At 33.4% G+C, this 21,745-nt stretch overlaps 1 protein-coding gene across 5 annotated transcripts in view; it reads right to left on the bottom strand.

The window, feature by feature from the left end:
- Positions 1–749: 749 nt before the first annotated feature.
- LOC124360933 (amyloid beta A4 precursor protein-binding family B member 1-interacting protein-like) overlaps positions 750–21,745 on the bottom strand; it is a 152,155-nt gene continuing 131,159 nt past the window's right edge. For all 5 annotated transcript variants that reach the window (XM_046814941.1, XM_046814942.1, XM_046814943.1 and 2 more), the window contains 7 exons: positions 15,914–16,009; positions 14,918–15,060; positions 9,352–9,586; positions 6,406–6,599; positions 6,119–6,304; positions 5,832–6,002; positions 750–2,709 (listed from right to left, as the gene is read on the bottom strand). In XM_046814941.1, coding sequence (XP_046670897.1) covers positions 2,011–2,709; positions 5,832–6,002; positions 6,119–6,304; positions 6,406–6,599; positions 9,352–9,586; positions 14,918–15,060; positions 15,914–16,009 — 1,724 coding nt within the window. In that variant the 3' untranslated portion in view covers positions 750–2,010. The remainder of the gene's footprint in view (positions 2,710–5,831; positions 6,003–6,118; positions 6,305–6,405; positions 6,600–9,351; positions 9,587–14,917; positions 15,061–15,913; positions 16,010–21,745) is intronic.

Genomic DNA, 21,745 nt, shown 5'->3' with positions numbered 1-21,745 from the left:
ACTACATAACACTGCAATACTGTTCTTGGTCACATTCTTGAGACAATTACCACAAGGATTCTTTGGCAATTTCTTAGTCATAATAATGTAATAAAGTATAATACTGTCAAAAAAGTATACGTTAAAATTAAGGTTAAGGTTAAGGTACACCGGCAGTCTGAAACTAATTATTGATGAATTGAGGTTATAGCTGTGTCACCAATAAACTGTGCATTCCTATTTTACAGAACACAGACCAAGCACACCATCAATTAAGATTGTCAATGTTAAAAGTACACTTAAACTACCGGTCACTGTTTGAACCTAATCCTAACCTCAGTTATGCTAAGGCTAGTTCAGACATATCTGTTAAAACACACAAATTAGTCTATAATAATAGACTATATATTAGTTTCTATTTTGTTTTGTTAGCGATCACAATATCTTGTGTCCATTTATTACAATTTTGATAGAAACCAATCCTTTATACTTCACTCTTCCAAATACGTTTCTAACCTTACAAAACAGGCTGTAAGTAAAAACGATAAAGTGTAATAAAAAATCACAATTCAGTACAAATTTAATATGTCACTTCTTTTATGGCGATGTATTGAGTTACTTTATGACAAAATAAGTTTTTAAACTGTTAAAAATTACCGAAATACACTCAAAATGTGAGCTCAACACTCAGACAATGTTTTACTACTAGCCGCCATCTTGATCTGAGTGAAACATCTAACAGAAATTACAGGATAATAATGACATCAGCCTTTAATCAACATATTTTATTCTTCTTCTGACAGATATGACAACCTAAACAATGTATAATGACATTAAAACAACAATAATATAGTTTTAACATTGAATTGCAACGGTTTCTTCACAATTATAACAAGAACCTTACTCCTAAAAATTATAATTCTGCAAAAGCCTAAGAATACTATATATAAAGTGAACCCATTTTGGTTATATGGTTATCATTTTCTATGAGATCAAACCTAATATATTTTAACTTTATAAATTACATCCGATTTAAAAAAAACTACTATAAAAACATCAACTAAATTAACAATGTACATAAATAAAACTAGAGAAAAATATTCACAAAAGACAGTTGCAAGCCAAGATCACATAATATACAATGTGCACAATATTCAGAATAAGCAAAGTTTGTGCTCATTTGGTCTGTTTATTTCCTGTTTCTATACAACAATTTACAAAAAGAGCAAAAGTCTTGCTGTATAAAACACAGTTTAACTTCGTATAACTGCTTTTTATTTTTAATAAATAAATATAAAAGATTCCTAACTCATAAGTACAACATATAATACAAAATAACATGCCTACATATTTTCATTATGATTTAAGTAATATACAATCAATTAAAAAGTGAATTAATTAATTTTATCACATTCCTAAAAAACTGTAAACATAAATTTATTGGAAAAATTTCAGATTTGTTGAATTAACTTTCAAGTGCTGCAGTAAATAGTAAAATGAGAGTAGTTAATATTGTATATGAGATCAAAACTAAGGAAGAAATTATATTTTCAGAGTAAGCAACTACAAAAACGATGTTACTATGACTGATCTAATAATTAAAAAAGAATTGAATGTCTATCTGACATGGACATGAGTAATAACCCCTTTAGTGGGGATTATATGATTTCTATTTCATAGCAGAAAATTAACTACAGATGTTAAAACCTATGGTTGCATTTTTTTTAGTTAAAACATGATCAAATATATACGAAAAGTTATACATACAATTTCAAAATATAAAATTTTATGAAATACTTTTATCAAATGTAAAGGCACTAAAGCAATTTCTTAAGTTATATGTTTTTAACTTCTTTAAGAATTAAATTGAGACAAGATAAAATAGTTAGGATGGACATAAAAGGAAAGGAATTTTTACTATGTAATACAATTAATGGACAAAATTCTATATCTGGAATCTATTCAAGCTTTTCTTATTAGTTTGTTGACAATTAGCACCATGTAGGAGAGAGAAGAGAGGGAGCACAGGCGTCAGCATTTCTGTGGGTGCCTAGAGGTGAGGTGTGTCGTCTCAGCTCGTGGTGGTGGTGGGGGCGGGGGAGGTCTCTTCTTGGGTGGGGCAAGCTGCATCCCCTGACAACCAGGTGGCCTGTACACGTTCTCGTAAAGATTCTGACCCCCGTAGTGCTCTGCAACCCAGTTACTGACATTGGTCTCCCGGTAGTCGGGAGGGTCTCGGAACCCGAGAACTTCATGTGGTGTGGTAGTGTGGTCTAGTTTACACTTCTGAGCCACTTGCCATTTGCGTCTCATCACTCTCTGCAGGTCCTGGAGGAAGGCAGTGGAAGGTGGGGCTAAACGTGGTGGTGGAGGAGGTGGTGGTAGGTCCTCATCGGGATGAATTAAATTCTCTAAAACCTCTGGCGGAGGGGGAGGTAAGCTCTCGAAGCTGGTTGCCCTCTCTATGTGTTTGTTGGAAGCGATCTCCGTGAGCTGGCGTGTGGTAGCAGTCAATGGCAGTTTGGGCGGTTTCCGTTTTATTGTCCCTGAAGGGAAGTCACACTCAAAGCCCACATCACATCCACTTGATCCTGACTCTGAAGCGGTGTCAAGGAGACTAGAGGAAGAAATGGTGCTATGCCGCACGCTTGTTTCTCGTATTCGTTCACAATTCGAAATACGACTTTCCTCCAACAGTGCTCGGTAGTTGACTAGTAGTTGGCGACCGTGCTATAAACACAGTATGACATTGAAAAATATTTATACTATTTAATTCTAAACATTACAGTAGACAATAATAGAACACCATATAAATATAAATATTGGACAAGGTGATAACAACTATACTGTCAGGACTAGTAATCCAGACATGGACCAAGCACTAAGGCCTTAGCTTTATGGTACTAGCCAAGTGTGAATCGCTATCACAGACTTCACTCCTGGAATCTGGAGTATGATGTTCGTCTAAAGAGTTCCAAAAAAGTTGGCAACAAAGAACCTTAAAATGGACTCTTTACATCACTTCGAAATCAGAGACACCTAGACTACAAAATATAGTGTAATCTAGGTGAAGAGAAATTCTCGTCTCACCAAAAGCACAATTGACTCACCTATAATGTTTTAGATAATCTCTAAACATAGTGAAGCAATCAAGTTTACCATACATAACTAGCTACGTGAGAATATCTCTCCATTTAGATTACACTATATTTTGTAGTTTATGTTTTTGATGTAGAAACTATATAGTGTACATTGAGCTTAGATGCTGCCAATTTTTTTCTATTTCTTCAGACGAATATAACTCAGATTCCAGGAGTTTGGAGGTTTGTCCTCGAATCACGCTGAAACTGCTGTACGGATTGTGCTGAAATTTGGAACAGGTATAGCTCTTGGTCTGAATTAACACTTAGAGTGCTTTTTACTATTTACTACCCAAAACACATTCATTTCACCAAATAAAGTCGAATTGAAATTGAAAAATTTGTTTGTTTACATTCGAATGTTATGATAAGAGCGTAAACGTGTTTTATATTGGATCCGACAGACTGCGCTACGACACATAATACAAAGCGAACTGATACTTAACAGCTGTTAATACTTTCAGCTGAAGTTCATCAAAGAGGCAGAAACATTTGTTTATATTTAAAATTTAGAAAATTGTTATTGTAAAGTGCTTGATCAGTAGTGTAATGCAGGTTGCATAGAAGACGTCATTGCCTAATTTTACATTTAGATTGCACCAATGATCAATAAACTATCTTGCAATGAAAATATTATTACATGCTATTATGAAAACAACCTCATTGTACAAATCCGTGGATGTTTGCACATAAGGTAATCAAATTTGGTTACATCGAAGGTAAATGAAAAGAGCCGAAAGAAGAAGCTTTATGATCGAAATTGGTTTTCGTTGATACATTTTCTTGAAGGCACACTCCTCAATAATACTGGAAATATCTTAGACAGAAAATTAATTTTAACAGACCGAATTTGATTCTGTATAACCTAATTAGTTTATCGAGATTCATCTATATAAACTAATTGTTCTGAATAACTTATCAACACCTAGCAAAAACCACGAAAGATACCGGTTGGAAATATGGTACACACCTTCATAATGCACCCAAGAGGCTCACGAAGGAACGACTGTCTCAGCAATGTTTAGAATGTGATGGAAAAAGAATACGTGAATATAGTGTACTGTTTTCAATGGGAAATTGCGTGCGAAGCCGTGGGCAACTGCTAATATAAGATAAATCTTTTCATGAACTTTGACAAAACTAAATATACCACATTCAGTACAGTTTCATTCAATGAATATTTTGATTGATGATCATGTCTTGGAAAGGGTCGAATATTCAAAATTTTTGGGAGTCTTGTTACAATTAACATGTTAGAAACGTCTGTAAAAAATTTGGCTCAGGTAATTTTTGCCCCGAGACAGATGTCACATATAAGTATCATGAAAACATTACAGATACAGTAGTTTATATTTAATTAATACATTCCCTTATACCTTTTAGAATAATTGAATACATCTTTAATAAATACAGTATAAATGAAATTCTTTTCATGTAAAGAGAAGCCATGAGAGTAATTTAAAAATTAAATTAGCAGGATTCTATATATATATATATATATCATATGGGGGACAAAGGCAGCTATCCATAAATAAGTAAATTAAAAATTACAATTATTAAAAAGTACGTAAGAACAAAGTTCTTGAGTCATAAATTAAAAATAATATTATGATCTCCCGTCACAAAGCTAAATCCAAATTACTGAGCCAGTTTAGAGACCCATCCTCTAAACCACTTAGACCAGCCAGGCAGTTGTTTACAATGTGCTCCATTGTCTGAGAGTTTGCGCCACAATCACACGTCTGGTCGTCAGTAATACCCAGGGGAGTGAAGTTGTTCGCGTCCATAGCTTGCTACACGTGCTCCCTGGGTAACACTAAACGAACAGCAATTTTTGGTAGCTGGACCGTCACTCTTGTGATCTCCCAGTTATGGCAGCTATCGAAGAGCAGGATTCTATACAACATCACTTCTCCGAATTGGTAATTATGAAAAAAACCAAAAAACATGACAGGTTTAATAATTCTTGGTACTTTAATACAATATACTCGAGGCCAAAATGATCTTGCCTATCCTTTCCTAAGGTTACAGCTGTAAGCATGAGACCATATCATGTGCAGGAATAACATTTTTAGAAATAAATTGTAAGAATACGTGGTAATGACTCCAATATACTCATTTAACAAAAGCTAAATGTAACATTAATTTTCGTGTATTATTATTATTTTTTCACATCACAATAGAGTTGTTAGTTATAGACTAATGCTCCAGAACTATTTTTTTTTGTAAAAGTTGTAATTATTATGATGAAACCTCTAGATGGGCTAATTAAGGGCCACATTATTTTCCTTTTGAGGTCAGCCTGGATCTTACTGGAACTTATTTATTATAACTTTATCCCATGCACTATATTCTTTTATGAATTGCATAACTTATATAAAACCCAAATTTCTTATAATTATAATTTATACATGTATCTTTTTAACTTTGTAACTGATGCTATTCGTACTGTACATTCAAAACGAATAGTTATTGATTGAGTGATTGATAGCTGAAACCGAAGCAGTAAGGCTTTATATGCTACATACAGTATACTCGTCCAAGTTCCATATACACTATAAAACTTAGTAACACAGCATGATACTGTTTTTTGGTCACATCAGCTCAAGCCCAAGCTCTAAGAAGGCTATATATTGTAGATGTTACTCGCCAAGTGTTGTCAAAATGAGATACGATTTGCTAACACTACATCATAATTATTGGTTGGCTTACCTTGGCCATGCGGATGGCAAGTACCCATTGGTGTAGTGTAGTCTGGTCGTCCGCACAAAGGAACTTGATGTACTTGGAGGATTTGACTTGCTGGAGGCTTGGATGTTTCAGTGCAAAACAGAACTCCGTTGGTGCTTTGAACTTCTTACGCCAACCCACACCATAATATACCTGGTACAAACACTACGGTCAATACTACGATACGAAAAATCCTCTCCATTTTAAACCAAGTTATACCGATTACAGGTGCACTCCAACTCCAAAGTCCCAAAAAGTAAATCACCGACCTGATTGACATCAAAGGTCGCCAAGCAGACCAGATCCTTGTAGGAAGTCTTGGCCTTGTCCTTGGGTAGGTAGTAGAGACCAGAAGCTCGCAGGATACAGTGATGGCGCTTCCAGCCTTTTTTGGCATCACTCTTCACGTACAAGGGCCCTTCCATGCTGGGTACACAAGAACCAGAGAAAAGTTCCTGTGTTACAAATGAAGATATCAGTATATCAGTCACGTACCACAAGCGAGTGTAATGGCTACGAATTAAAGTAGAGCCGAACAAGAATTATTACTAGTTACCTCAATCATATTGTTTTTACTGCACTCGTCCACATTGTCACCCCGTGTAGTGTTGTTGGGTCCGCTCAGTAATTCTGGCTGCTCAAATATCATTGTTCGCTCGGGTCGCTTTACAAACAAGAGTCTGTTCTTCGAGTCCCTTGTCCAGATCATCAGATTATCGACCAGAGGCTCATGGTCTTCGTACACACGTTCTGAACAAAAAAATTCCACAATTTCAGTCAGGGATAACAACTTTGTGGTCTCTATTCTTAATTCCGAATTCGATACTGATTCTTGTATATTTCTAACTAAAAATATAATATACTAATCAGTTTTGTTTTGTTACAGTTAATAAAGCTAATCTGACAAACAGGAGTGACTAGAACAAATTTAAAATGAACCTTAATCGTGACGAAAAATACATATAAAAACACATATTTATTTATTTACATTCTGTTGTACATTATCATAGAAATGAGAACAAGGGTCGTGGAAGTCTAGTATGGAATATTTTTTCAAGTTAATATAAAACAGTTAGACTTTCATTGTTATTAGTCTATTCATAAAATTCTTTCAGTTGGTAAAACGGATGCTCCAGTAACCAGTTCTTCAGTCTTTGTACAAACTGCTGTTTTTCAGTCTTTTTAAGGTGTTCTGGGAGGGCATTCCATAACTTTGCTCCTGCGTAGGTAGGTTTCTTCTCTGTCATAGTGAGTCGGTGTACTGGGAATTGGTAGTTGGTGGCATGCCTAGTATTTTAATTGTGATATTGTGCACTGGTTCTTGCTGCTTCAGGTGACTTAATATGGAGAAAGGTGATAGTTTCCAAGATGTAGAGATTGACAATAGTGAGAATTCTTAGATCTTTAAATGGATGCCTGCAGGATTCCCTTTGCTGGAGGTTGCAAAGAATTCTGATTGCTCTCTTCTGATGGACTAGGAGACGTTGCATGTTATTCGCTGAGGTGCCTCCCCAGGCAGCAATCCCATATCGAAGGTGACTTTCGTACAGGGCGTGGTAAGTAGTCTTGGCTGTTGCTGTGTCACATGTACTTTTTATCCTGCAAATTACATATAATGGTGTGTTCAACTTTTTGCACAGAGAGTCTATGTGGTCTGTCTATTATTATGCTCAGGTACTTTGAAGTGTCTGTTAACTCCAGCTCTTGTAGTCTCTCTGCAATTTCCTTGTGTCTTCCTAGGACCAGCTGTTGTTTTATTTTCATTTACCACAAGGTCATTTCCATGGCTATATTTAAAAGCCATATTCAGAGCAGTGTAAGCAGCTATTTCAAGTTGATCTGGTTCTTTTTTACCTAGTGTAGTAGGAGCACTGTATCGTCTGCATACATCAGCGTTTGAGATTTTGCATGAAGCTAGGTAGGTCATTTGTGTATAAAATGTATAAGACCTGTCTTAATACAGAGCCTTGAGGTACACCACGCGTGGAGGGCTGTGGTACTGACTTTATTTGACGTGTTAAATTGTTTGAAGTGTGGTTTATTTCTACCATTTGGTATCGTCCTATCAGGTAACTTTTTATCCAGTCATTTGATTTTCCATTTATTCCAAAAGTCGTAAATTTTTCTAAGAGATGTCCATAACTAAGGCAGTCAAATGCCTTACTGTAGTCGATTAGAATGGCAGTGGCTGTGTTACCTTCTTCCAATTGGTCTGTTAAAAATTCCACCAGGCTAATAAGAGCTGTTGTTGTTGATCTTCCAGTCAAAAATCCATGTTGGTGGGGTGTCAGAAGTTGATTAGTTATTATGTGATGAAGCAATCTGTTTAGTACCAATTTTTCAATAACTGTGGAGAAGGTGGGTATTAATGAAATTGGGCGGTAGTTAGCTGCTTGTGTAGTGCATCCTTGCTTAAATTTGGGGTATACTTTGACTAGTTAAAATGCTGTCGGGAATATTCCAGAATTAAAAGATTTATTTATTATGTTAATTAAATGCCCAATTAGTCACATCTTTACAAACTTTCAAAAGTTTTGTTGAGACATTATCATATCCAGCTGAGGTTTTAGTTTTCAATGATTGGATAATTTGATCTATTTCTTTTCGGGTTGTGTGGTGCAGTATGAAATTTGGTATATCTGGGTTTGGAGCTGGTACGATTTTGTGGTTTCTTGGCTGTTTACTGTTTAGTATAAGTATCTTTAGCTACGTTTATGAAAAATTTATTGAGATAATCTGCAATTTTTGTGGGATCTCTTTTTATATTCTTATAGAGGTAAAATTATACAAATACCCAAATTGTATGTGGAAGACAACCACACATAGCTAAATATTATTTCCAGAACTATAATAATTTCTTAGTTTGGTTGTCTAGCTATGTGTTACCGCACATTAAACACAACAAACATATGTTTTAGCAATCAACCGTGAATAGACACAGCAGATTGGAGGCTATGGGTGATCTCAAATAACTCGTATTATTATACTCATATTATTATAACTGTGAGATAATATTATTAAAAATCATTGCTGGCTTCGTCATATCACCAGTTGTATGTGAAATCATTCATCAATATTTTGAAATCGTACATTTTCATATGTATTTCTGGTTATTTAAATCATTACTTTGCAATAAAATACTTCGAAAACATTGGTATTAGAATCTGGTAAAAAAAGCTGCATTATCGAGTATCAGAATCGACCCATCTCTATTTTATGTTAAAGAAATCATAGCTAAAAGCTATGTTACTTATTTAAATTGTAATTAGGAAAACCATAATGAGAGTTAAATAAATACAAAGGTAATGTAGACAAAATCTTGATTTCACAAAATTTGATCAAGTCCCCAAGAAAAAGAAAATGTATTAAAAATTTAATTTATAAAATTAATATATATATATTACATCTATCTAAAAATATTTTCTGTTGTCGGTTTGGTGCTTATTTAGTTATAATACACTTCATACATAGCAATAAATAATAATTTAGTTGCTTGACTCACCCAGATGCAGATCTGGAAGGTGTTCCATGAGAGCCCACTGAGGTTCCATACCTTGGTGGTTCTTGTCTGCCAGGACCCTTGTCACATACCCACAGGACATGGTTTCATCCACCATCAGACTTTTGGCACTACCGTCGCCACTAAAAACCTTAATGAACAGCTTCTTAACTGATGCCTCCTTCATTTTTTGAAGCGCAAGCCGGATCTTCTCTGTCTTACCATTACCACAATCCACCTGAGAAATAAAGAAATTCTTGAGCTTCTGTACTGACTTTTCCTAACCACTAAATTTCTGAATCTTTGAGCAAAAATTTAGTTTAACTATAGGTTGTTCTTTGAAGAGCTTCCCATAGAGTAGTATTCTATAGTGAAATTTAGTTTAACTATAGGTTGTTCTTTGAAGAGCTTCCCCATAGAGTAGTATTCTATAGTGAAATTTAGTTTAACTATAGGTTGTTCTTTGAAGAGCTTCCCCATAGAGTAGTATTCTATAGTGAAATTTAGTTTAACTATAGGTTGTTCTTTGAAGAGCTTCCCCATAGAGTAGTATTCTATAGTGAATTGTACAAAAGCTTGGTATGCACATCATTGACAGTTTATATGAATGGGTCACTACTTTGGCTATTTTCCTTGACTCAAGTAAATCCTTTGATAACTTATATCACAAACTTATTACAAATAAATTGAAACAATTATAGCTAAGAAAAAGCCTTAAAATGATTTAAAGATATCAAATTGTGGAAATTAAGTAAGCTAAAAATGGGAAAGTGAAGGTGTGAAAATCTAAGCCAGTGAGTATGAAATGAGATTTTCCACAGTACTCTGCTTGGTGTCGTGGGTACTGTTGTGTTTGTATTGTTTACAAGAACCTTCCACATTATCTGTTGTCTTATGCCTACTATATTATATAAACCAGAAACTCTTTATTACAATATCTTTAAGAAATGTATAATGTCAATTTACAATAATTTCACGCCTGTAGTATTTAAAATAACAGTGCATGCACAAGAGTACATATAGTTGTTTATAAAGTTGAAATGTAAGGTTTCTTTTTTTTAAATATTCCCAGTGTGTAGAAGGGTCTTGAAGTCAGCCATTCAGTCAGTGATTTCTTTTGTTTCTTTCTTGTGAGAACCTTCATTTCTGCCGGTAGTAGGTTGAACAGCTTCTGGCCTGCATATGACGTTTCTTTTGGTATAGCGTGAGATGGTGCAGGTGTAGCTGTATAGACCTGTGAGCCGACCATCACGAATCATTTTAAAAACTATATAAGAATTTTGTACTTTTTTTGTACCACAAAAATAAAATTTTGTACCAACCACTGAAAGTTATTGAATATTTAAAAGTCGGCTCACTGGTCTAAGTTTTGATAAAAAAAGCTTTGTTGTAAATTAAAATAAACTACACCATATGTTTGTACCAATTTTGAACCACCAATTCTTATTTTTGTACCAGTTAAATAACGGCTCAGGAAAATATTTAAGTTTTACTTAACATGATGGTGAGAACTAGACGTGCCGTTGTCCATGCACTGCAGCAGAATGCTGGTTATTAGCTGATTAGTTGCAGGCGCCTGTAAATTACTAGCCATGGCTAATGTTTACGTTTATTGTTACTAATGATTTCTTTTGCAGTTTAAGGTGATTATTATAATTTTGTTGCATGTGAATACTCTACCATGCCGGGTTGTGTAATATACGGAGGGTTTTTAATTGGACGATTATAATTGGAAAATGGGTAGGATTTATTTTGCAAATTTTACAGAAGACTGCTTTGTATTTTGTTAAACACTCTCTTATGAATTATTACAGCCCAAAATCCCACAGAAACTGAAAGAAGATGCAGTCCAGGCAAGAAAAGTGTTTAAAAGTCAGCTCACAGATCTACATATAAAAAGAGAACTATGTATATCAAATTCTGATACTTCATGATAAAAGAGCTTTCAAATAATATCATACATGGCAAAATTGAGCAAATTCATCATGACATTAAAATTTAATTTTTTGAAAATTTTAAAATGACCATATGAAATATGTTTATTGTCATTAATCAACAGTAGTTGCAATAGACATAGTCAAACTTACACAGCCTTAATCTTAGATATTAAAGGTTACATGTCAAATTAAATGGGTCAAATAAAATACATTTATAGTCAACAAAAGTGAGTAAGATATTGTAAATATAAATTTAAAATGTATGACAATAAGTGTAATAAGCAATAAGTGTAATAAGTTATGAACATTAAATAAATTAAACACACAAGTAAATATAAAGATTCAAGTAAGAAACACATTTTACGTAACATCTTGGATTATACTTTTTGAGAATTGAAATTCCCATTTTCAAATCCAGTTACACTACAAAATGCTTGACTAAGCAATCAATTTTTAATCTTTGTTTTAAAAGTGTTAATTGGAAGGTTTCTAATGTGTAAGGGCAATTGATTAAAAAGTTTTATACAAACAAAGCTAAAAGACCTTTGGGATTTACTCAGTATAGCATATCTTACATCCAATAGATTTTGACCTCTGGTGTTATAACAGTGGATTGAACCTCTTGAAATAAAACTATTTAAGTTTTCCTTGACATGGGTGAGACTGTAGAAGATAAATTGACTAGGTAATGTGAGTATTTTAAGCTCAGGAAATATAGTTCGACATGAATCTCTATCCCCCAGACCTTTTATACACCTGACCACTTTTTTTGCCACATGAAAACTTCTTGGGCTCCATTGGAATTACCCCAAAGAGTAATACCATAAAGTAAACGTGAATGAAAAATGCATAATAAGCTTGGGTCACTAAATCTAAATGAGTACAAATTTGTAATTTACGGATCAGAAATAAAACTCTAGAAAGGCAAATATATAAATGCTTTGTATGAATGTCCCACATCAATTTAGAATCCAAATTAATTCCAAGAAGTTTAACTGTCTTATACAAAGTAGATTTACTTAAATTAAAGATGATTTCTTCAGTTTTATCATTATTTAAGATAAGCTTATTGGATGAAAACCAAAGATCACAACGCTCCTTCATATAATTAATTACCAATTTATTACGTTCTCGATCAGGACTAGATGTAAAAAGTGTGGTGTCATCGGCATAAATTAGGTAAGCCATTAACAAAAATTATGAAAAGGAAGGGATCAAGGACAGAGCCCTGTGGAACCCCCTCGTCACCATCCTCAGGTCTGATCTTTGGTCTCCAAGTTTTACAAATTGTGATTTGTTTACCAAATAAGATTTCATAAAAGATAATTCAGCATTCTCCAAGCCATAGAAATTAAGCTTTTCTAGAAGTTCTTTAAGCGGAACAAGGTCAAAAGCTTTACAAGCCAGCACATACATTGAGACGTGATGGCTTGTGGGAAACTTTTGACGATCTAAAGGCCAAAACACTGCTGTACGCACCAAAAGTTAGTATAAAATGCCATTTAATTCTTTATACTGGATAACCCAAGTGGTTTTTAATGAAATTGAAAGCTTTATGTTTACACAAGTTTACATTTTACATAGTATTTATTTTATTTAATGTAACAGTTTGTAGTTATGTTTATAGTCGTTAGTTAGGTAGTAATATTTTTTTATTTATATACAATTACGTATGCTATAATTTATTATGATCTTAATGATTAAAATGTCTTCAACAGATTAACTTTCTGAACTATATATGTTTTTTAATTACATTGAAGTTTTACTTGCTGTTGATTGTAGTGTACATCACATTTCTATTGAATAATAGTTTATAAATAAACTAATATTCAACCCAGAAATATTAGCTTAGTTAGTTGCAGTGTTAGTTTAGTTTATTAGATAAATGAGTTTCTATAGTGTTATAAAAAAAACATATAAGTCAAAGTAAAATAGTTGGTAAAAAGACGTAAAAATGCTCTTCTTGTATGGACTATGTCTTGTTTAAGGATTCTATAATATTTTGTGCGTAGTTAAGAATAGAGTGTTTTAGTAAATTACAAAACACTCTTCTGTTAAGTGTTCAAAATAAATCATATAACTAGCAACTTTCCAATAAAAATGGTCTAACTTCTTATACACAACTAGCCACTGTTGTACTTCATTTCTGGATATGTATATTACTTTTTATTACACAACCCTGCATGGTAGACTATTTGTTCACGTACAAACAAAATAAAATAAATCACCTTACTCTGCAAGTGACAGTGCGGTAAGTCCATGCAACTCAGCAGTGCATAGCCAACGGTACGTCTAGTTCTCAAGCAAAACTTCAATATTTTCCTGAGCCGTTATTTGACTGGTACAAAAATAAAAATTGATGGTACAAACATACGGTTTAGTTTATTTTAATTTACAACAAAGTTTTTTTTTCAAAACGTAGAACTATGAGCCGACTTTTGAATGGTTAATAACTTTTTTCAGCGATTGCTACAAAATTCTAGTATAGTTTTAAAAATGATTCATGATGATTAGCTCACAGGTCTATACAGCTATGGAGGTCGGCTGCTTCAGGTAAGTTTTTCCCATCAACATGTAATATAACTTCCTGGATATAGAGGGATATCACGGTCATAATACTGAGGTCTGTAAAAGATCCTTTGCAGGTGTCTCTTGGTCCCACCGCTTGCTTCTGAAGACGCAGCATTCTTTGTTGGTTCCCTTGAGATATTCCTCCCCAGATAGATGTGCCATATCGTGTGTTTCAAATACAGAAAAGTATGTTGATTTTGTTGTTGCTGATGGCTTTTATTCTATATACTGACACATTTCTATTGTACAACAATAAAACTACTTGAATTAATAACTGTAATGCAGTCAGCTAGGCAGAGCAGTATTTTATTGATAACAAACTCGTCTATAACACTAGGACTAATTACATCACTTTTGGAAAAGAAAATTCAACTGGCCCATGAAATCTTAAAAAAGTAAGGGCTAGAAACACTTTGGACTGATTCTTGATGACTGTCTTTCTTGGATTCTCTCTGCAAAAAACTTAAGCCAGGTTTGTGTGTCCTAAAGATATAACACGTTTCAAGGAAACTTTGAGTTATACCTCTAGTAATATATAACAATAGTAAATGTCCGAAATCCTGTTATCTTTTCAAACCTTCCATCGTCAATAACAAACTTGAAACAAAGAATACTTGATAGTAGATGCAATGCAAATGCCACTCTAAGAAGTGCATTTGCATACCTTTCTCTTGCTGGATCACAGATCTATGGAATAACCTTACGGAGAAACTCTTCAAATAATAGCATACATCATGCTCTAATCCTTCAAAAGCATGCTTTATAAATCTCTTCAACCTTGAGAGAGCTACAGGAAATCGTTTAAACTTTAAACTGTAGTTTTTTGAGAAGAGATAAGAATCATGAATATTACATAAGGTCTGCTAATAACTTTGATCAGGACTTCACACTTCACCAAGAAGTCTTGTACGCTTGTGCAAGATTACTCAATATACAACTTAAAAATATCAAGAGTGCCAATCCAAAAACCTTCAGGAAACTGGCCAGCATTCTTGTAAAAAAGGTCCATCTACACTACTCATAATTATAATTAAGGATAATACTGTATTATACTGACTGACCTGTGAGTGAGAGTCAGTGCGTCCACTGGAGGCAGAGCTCTCACTACTTAGTAGGGAAACGCTGTCAGAAAACGCAGAATCATTGTCAGGACTGTCAGTGCGTGGTGTATCGGACGTAGTACGCCGATGAGTCATCTCCCCACCTGCGATTATCAATTGTAGTTTAAGTATTACAAATTGGCTTTAGTTAGCTAACATATTGTATGCAGACTCACTCTTAAATATAAATCATGTACTTACTTACCAATAATCATCTTCAGTGACAGATTCAATATTGTTCTGAAAGAATGAATTAAATGAAATATCTTTTATTGCATCAGACATTTTATAGCAATGTATCCAAAATGTCATCTCTTATTACCTATTACAGTATAAAATACTGCTAGTTCAAGACATTCTCACTGTACAATTTATCAACACACCCTGGGTGTTGACCCAATTGTTATCAAAGGTACATCCGTTATTAAAGATCCATGAGCTCGTCCACCGAGTAGAATGCAAAGGCCACTAGGTAGCGTCTCAAATGAGCTTTAAATTTTGAGAGTAAAAGCTGGCATTCACTGAACTAAACAGCTGTATTCAACATTTTAATTTAATAAACAACAAAATCAATACAAGCAAATAAAACTGACATAAAATTCCAACTAAAATCAAGTTTCCTTGAGTTTTGTCTGGCCGTAATGATCAACACTCGGCAGAGACAGACTCAGTCAAGTTCCCTGGTAGAGGGTTAACTTTGAATTTTGTGTAAATTGTTGTTCATCAGTTTATTTATACAACTCTCAGATTCCATTCCTGTAGAGGCTGTTCTGACCTGGCACTGCTGACATTATCCACCGCTATATGCTCTACTACATCGCAGTGTCATCAGACACCCCTGGTATGTGTGGGACATACATTCTCAATGATTGTCTGATCAGGTTACTCCTGATGGATAGCTTCCCTACACAATGGACATTTGACAGATTCATCACCATAAAAGAATTCAGTACCAACCCGGTTTAGCAGATGTTGTGGCCAGAGCCTCATCATATTGGGACTCCAGTGCACACAGTTCGCCCAGGATCGCGTCCAGGTCCACATCTTGACTATCTGCAACACATGTTACTACTGATATAATGAGTATTTAAAAATATCAACTAGTTTTAAAAAGGCAATATTTTTTTATTTACATACAAGAATATATTAAGAAATATTTTACAAATCAAGGCAAATTCAGAAAGCATTTTAATACAATATAAAAGAAAATACAGATTTAGCTATTATTTAAATGAAATATTTTTATGTCTTCATAGGAAAATGTCATCAAACATATGCTATAACATCAGCACACCAAAGTATTACATTATTAAGTATTTCATTAAATTTTTTTAATTATTTTTTTGGAAGTATCACATTTTAAATTCCAAAACTATCCGATTATTTTTGTTATATAGATAACAATTTTCTTCTTACGGTTTTTATTGTTTATGGTTAGATCGATAATGATTAGTTTTTGTTTTATTGTTAGAGGCATACATTTAAATTTAGATTGAAACTGAATGCTATGTACAGTAGAAGCTTTGGATTCTTAGATGTTTGATTGAGAGGGTGATTTTCAATTCTCACTCCTGATAAAGCTCAGGCAAACATACTCAATATATTACCTAACAATTTTTTTTAACATAACTTGACATTATATCTTGCAAAGAGATAACATTTATAATATACTACCCGTTACCCGCGGCTTCGCACGCAATCTTTAGAACCGAAGTAAAAGTCCTAAATAAGTTTTAAAACGCACGTAGGCATACATCAGGTAGATATAATTTAAGTTCATGGTAAATAGTATGAGAGTTTAACTTAAGTATTATATCATGTTTGGCATGTGTAGAAGCATTTCTGGTTCTAATACATATACATCAAGGCAATAACATCTAATGGCATATACATAAGGTCACAGCTGAATCTGCCTTGTCATCCCGATCAAGAACCGATTCAGTAATTGTGATTCAGTTCTAATTAATTATTAATTAATTTACTAAAAGTGTTACTATACTAAACTAAACTAATTACCTAACAGTCTGGAATATGATCAACATCTGAACTTGCAGCTGTTGATTCATTATATTATTTATCCTAGTCCTAGACAAAAACACAGTACTTTCAAAATGTCCATTCAATTGTTAGGCAACAAATGTACTAAAAGTGTTACTATACTAAACTAGACTAATTACCTAACAGCCTGGAATATGCTCAACATCCGAACTTGCAGCTGTTGATTCATTATATATTATATTATTTATCCTAGTCCTAGACAAAAACACAGTACTTTCAAAATGTCCATTCAATTGTTAGGCAACAAATGTACTAAAAGTGTTACTATACTAAACTAGACTAATTACCTAACAGTCCTGGAATATGATCAACATCTGAACTTGCAGCTGTTGATTCATTATATTATTTATCCTAGTCCTAGACAAAAACACAGTACTTTCAAAATGTCCATTCAATTGTTAGGCAACAAATGTACTAAAAGTGTTACTATACTAAACTAGACTAATTACCTAACAGTCTGGAATATGATCAACATCTGAACTTGCAGCTGTTGATTCATTATATTATTTATCCTAGTCCTAGACAAAAACACAGTACTTTCAAAATGTCCATTCAATTGTTAGACAACAAATGTACTAAAAGTGTTACTATACTAAACTAGACTAATTACCTAACAGCCTGGAATATGCTCAACATCCGAACTTGCAGCTGTTGATTCATTATATTATTTATCCTAGCTATTGTTTTTCTTGAGAAATTTTGGTATGTTAATTTGAAATTTCTATTTATTATTTTTTATATTGTAACTGCATTATTGATGAGGTGTTTACTCTTGTAATAAAACTCCATTGACTTGACCACAAATTAATTTAAAGCATAAAATTAGTTATAGTATATTTAGTGAAATGCAGACAAACCCAATAGGGTTTTTGCATTAATAAATAAAATGATTTGTAATTGTTGTCATTTCAAAGAATACGGTAAATAATTTAAAAAAAGAGAAAACTCAAATCTCAGATCACACAGGTCTTGGAAACATATTTCGGTCAAAATCGTATACTTTCAGTCCTTGTCATATATTTCAGGTCTAAGATATTTCCAGTACCATAGTAGAGTTTGCCTTGTTGTTGTGACGAAGAAAAAATATATATACTTACTTAGGACCGAGATGCCTACTTCGGTTAAAAAGTGCCTATTTAAGACAGTTTAAATTCACTTACCTACTATGACACAATTTAGCTTGCCATATTGCCTCGATCAAAATACTATATATGTTCGATTATCTAGTTCTCGGAAATCTATTTTGGTCAAAATCGTGTTGACATAGTTGAGTTTGCCTTGTCTTGATGAAGAAAATACACACTTAAGTAGGACTGAAAAGCCTTTTACGACCTAGGGGGAAGTCCCACCTACTTCTTATGCACTTTCGGTATAAGAGGAAAATCCTTATTAAGGTTATGCAACATTCCAAAATAATCGTTGAGGCATGTTTCTATTCATTTCTCCGTTTTTCCATAAGCCATTGTTAAAATGTAATATAATGTCAAGGAAGCCCACCAGTTTAAAGTAACTTATGTGAAAACATTCACAACTTTGTTCATTAAGGTTAGTTTTATAACAGTATTTAATGCATTAGATGATTTTAATTCGTCACTGGCGCAATCTGGAGTGAAATTTATATATTAATGTTTTATTTACTATCTGCATTACACTAACGATCAAGCAGTGTTTACTTATTATTGATAAAATTTAAATGTAAACAGATGTCTAACTATAGCTGTCAACAGCTGTTTAGTGCCAGTTTAATTTGAATTATGAAACGTAAAAACTACAATTTTTTCTGAATTCCAAAATATTTTAGGTAACTTTTCTGAACTTTTTCTTCATAAAAATCTTCCTCGGATTTCAATGGACATTTTATAAAAAGAATTAACCGCATGGGTCAAGCCGTTCTCGAGATTAGCGCTTACCAACACATTTGGCGATTCATTTTTATTTATAAGATTATAAAAAAGCCATTTAATTGATCAACTTTACATAAAATTATCAAAAACCACTCATTATTAAACTAAAATCAAGAAGCTTTATTGTCATAAACATAGTAAGCATGTACTATAGTACTAATATAAACTAGATTACACGAAAATGATTTTCCTTTAAATTTTTAACATATTTGTGGTCTGAAGAAAAAACAAATTATAACCAAATTATTTATTCTAGTGGTAAAAACTAAAATTTTATAAAATAAAATACATAATTTATTAAATAAAAATGCACAAAAGAGGAAGATAAAACAACTTAGTGCCATCAGTGTGACTAGAAAGCTTCAACGTTAACACTTAAAATTTAAACAATTAAAATGATCACTAAAATAACATTAACAAATAAAAAAAACAAAGTTACAGATACAATAATAAATTTTTAAAAATAACAAAGTTTACAGTTAAAATATAAAGGTACTTGTATCACAGGCAAAGAATTCATTAACAGTGTATAAGGGAGTTATCTTAAGCCAATCTTAAGTACAATTTTCAATTTATTGATAGTTGTTGCCCATGCACTATCAGGTAACTTATTGAAAAGTAGAACCTCCATAAACTGACTTTTTTTTATTTCTTTTTTTATTTCTTAAGTCTTGCAGGATTAAATTTAACATATGTTTGGCCCTTGTGTTATAGTTATGAATGTCGTGATGCATCTCATACTAATTCAAATTTTCTTTAACTAAACAAGCTTCTTCAGCTGCATTGATGTTTGGCAATAGTCCTACTTCATATTTTCTACTCCCCAAAACTAGTAGTTTTGTTTTAGTTTCATGTACCTAGCACCAGGTTATTATTGTGGCAGTACTATGTAGCTATGTTCATTGCAACATATGAAGAAATTTCAAGTGATTCTGAATGTTTATCACTAAGGAGTAGAATAGTATCATCTGCATACATAATAGTTGATGCATATTCTTCCGGGTATCTAGATATCCAGGTTGTCTTTGTATTTTAAATCAACTACCTGCTGTCTGTCATTTAACTGCTAAACCATCACAAAAAAGCACCCGATATACTTGAAGCCCCCAATTTATTTAGAAGTGGTTCATGGTCAAGACATTCAAAAGACATCGCCATACTGAAGTCGAGTAAAATGGATGTGGTTGTATTCCCTTCTTCAAGGTGGTCCAAAATATACTCTATTAGGCTCACTATAGCAATTATTGTGGATTTACCTTTTATAAAACATGTTGCCGATCAGTAAGCAGATTGTATTTGTACAAGATGGTCAACAAGTCTATTTAAGGCCACTTTTTCAAAAACTTTTGAAACTGTGGGTATCAAGGCAATTGGGCGATAGTTGTTTGCATCAGAGGTGCTACCCTGCTTGAAAAGGGCAAATCCTGACAAATTTCAGTTGGGACGGGTAAGTTCCTTCTACAAACGACTTGTTTATTAAAAATGTTAATGGATGTGCTAACTCTTCACTGCAAAATTTAAGTAATTTGGATGATACTTCGTCAATCCCGAATGATTGACCTATCAGTTGAGCTATCTATCACATGACTCATCTCTTCCACTGTATAACAAATGCTGTATTAAGATAGTCAGTAATACTCTTAGGGTCAGTAATAATTTCCTGACCGGAAGCTATTAATTCTTTAGAATATGTATGTGGTTTATGGTTCCTTTCACCATTTATTATTGCCCAAAGAGCTTTTGACTTATTATCTGATAAAGAAATTTTACTGGAGATCTCTTGACGTCAATTCATTAAGCCTTAAGTCATATTCTTTCTTTTTAGAAGTTATTTCTTCCTTATCTAATAAAAGGCCTGAATTTTTGTATCTAGAATGTGCTTGTAGAAATTCTCCACGTAAAATTTCAGCTTAAGTATCTGATTTTCTGTATATTTTCTTCTTTTTTTCCTGGATGTTTTTAGAGGACGTTTGCAACTCTAGCCATGTTTCTTGGCTTAGCATATATTTAATAATTGTCATATTTCTATCTGAAAATTTGTTCTTTTCATAACTGGAAATGGTACATCATTACGTTGGATAATGACACAGCCAAGCTGAGCTGTATGGTCTAATATTCCCTCAGCTAGTACTTGTACAGAGATCTTGGCATCCTACTCATATTGTGAGCATCAGCATTTCCTCTAGCCTCACTTCGTCACGATTCAGAGTTAAGCAGTTAATATTTATATCTCCCATCACAATTATTGGGCAGCTCCATGTTGGTGCAATTTCCAGTGCTTGTGAAAGAATTTCAAGGGATTCTTCTAAATTGCCCTGGTTTCTGTAGGTGCCAACTATGTACATATTTTGATGTTTTACTTTTACCCGTGCCATAGCAACCTCACAGATTAATTCCACGCTTACCCCTTCAGTAGATATGAATTCTGTTGTAGATACAAGTGAGTCTTTACAAAAGATGCCTACCCCTCCCTTCTTGTGGTAATGCCTACTGAAATCTGTCATCAAAGTTTAACCAACAAGGTTAGTGTTGTGGAGCTGGTCCTTTGCTAATCCATGCTCTATCAGGCTCAAGTATTTGTAAAAGATGTATATTACCCTATCAATTTTATTGCTAAGCCTGTCAACATTTTGGTGTAATATTTTTAATTCTTAATTAACTGTAAAGCTTGCTTTTGCCACAGGAAAACTATTTGGGCTCCACTACTGTTACCCCACAGAATATTCCATATGACAGAAGTGAGTGAAAAAAGGCAAAATATAATGTTAATAACATGTATCTATTTACACATAAAATTAACCTATGCAATAAATAAGTAACCCTAGAT

Source organism: Homalodisca vitripennis, chromosome 4, assembly GCF_021130785.1.
Source record: "Homalodisca vitripennis isolate AUS2020 chromosome 4, UT_GWSS_2.1, whole genome shotgun sequence".
In the NCBI taxonomy this organism is placed as follows: domain Eukaryota; kingdom Metazoa; phylum Arthropoda; class Insecta; order Hemiptera; family Cicadellidae; genus Homalodisca; species Homalodisca vitripennis.
This window is presented reverse-complemented; position numbering and strand designations above follow the sequence as displayed.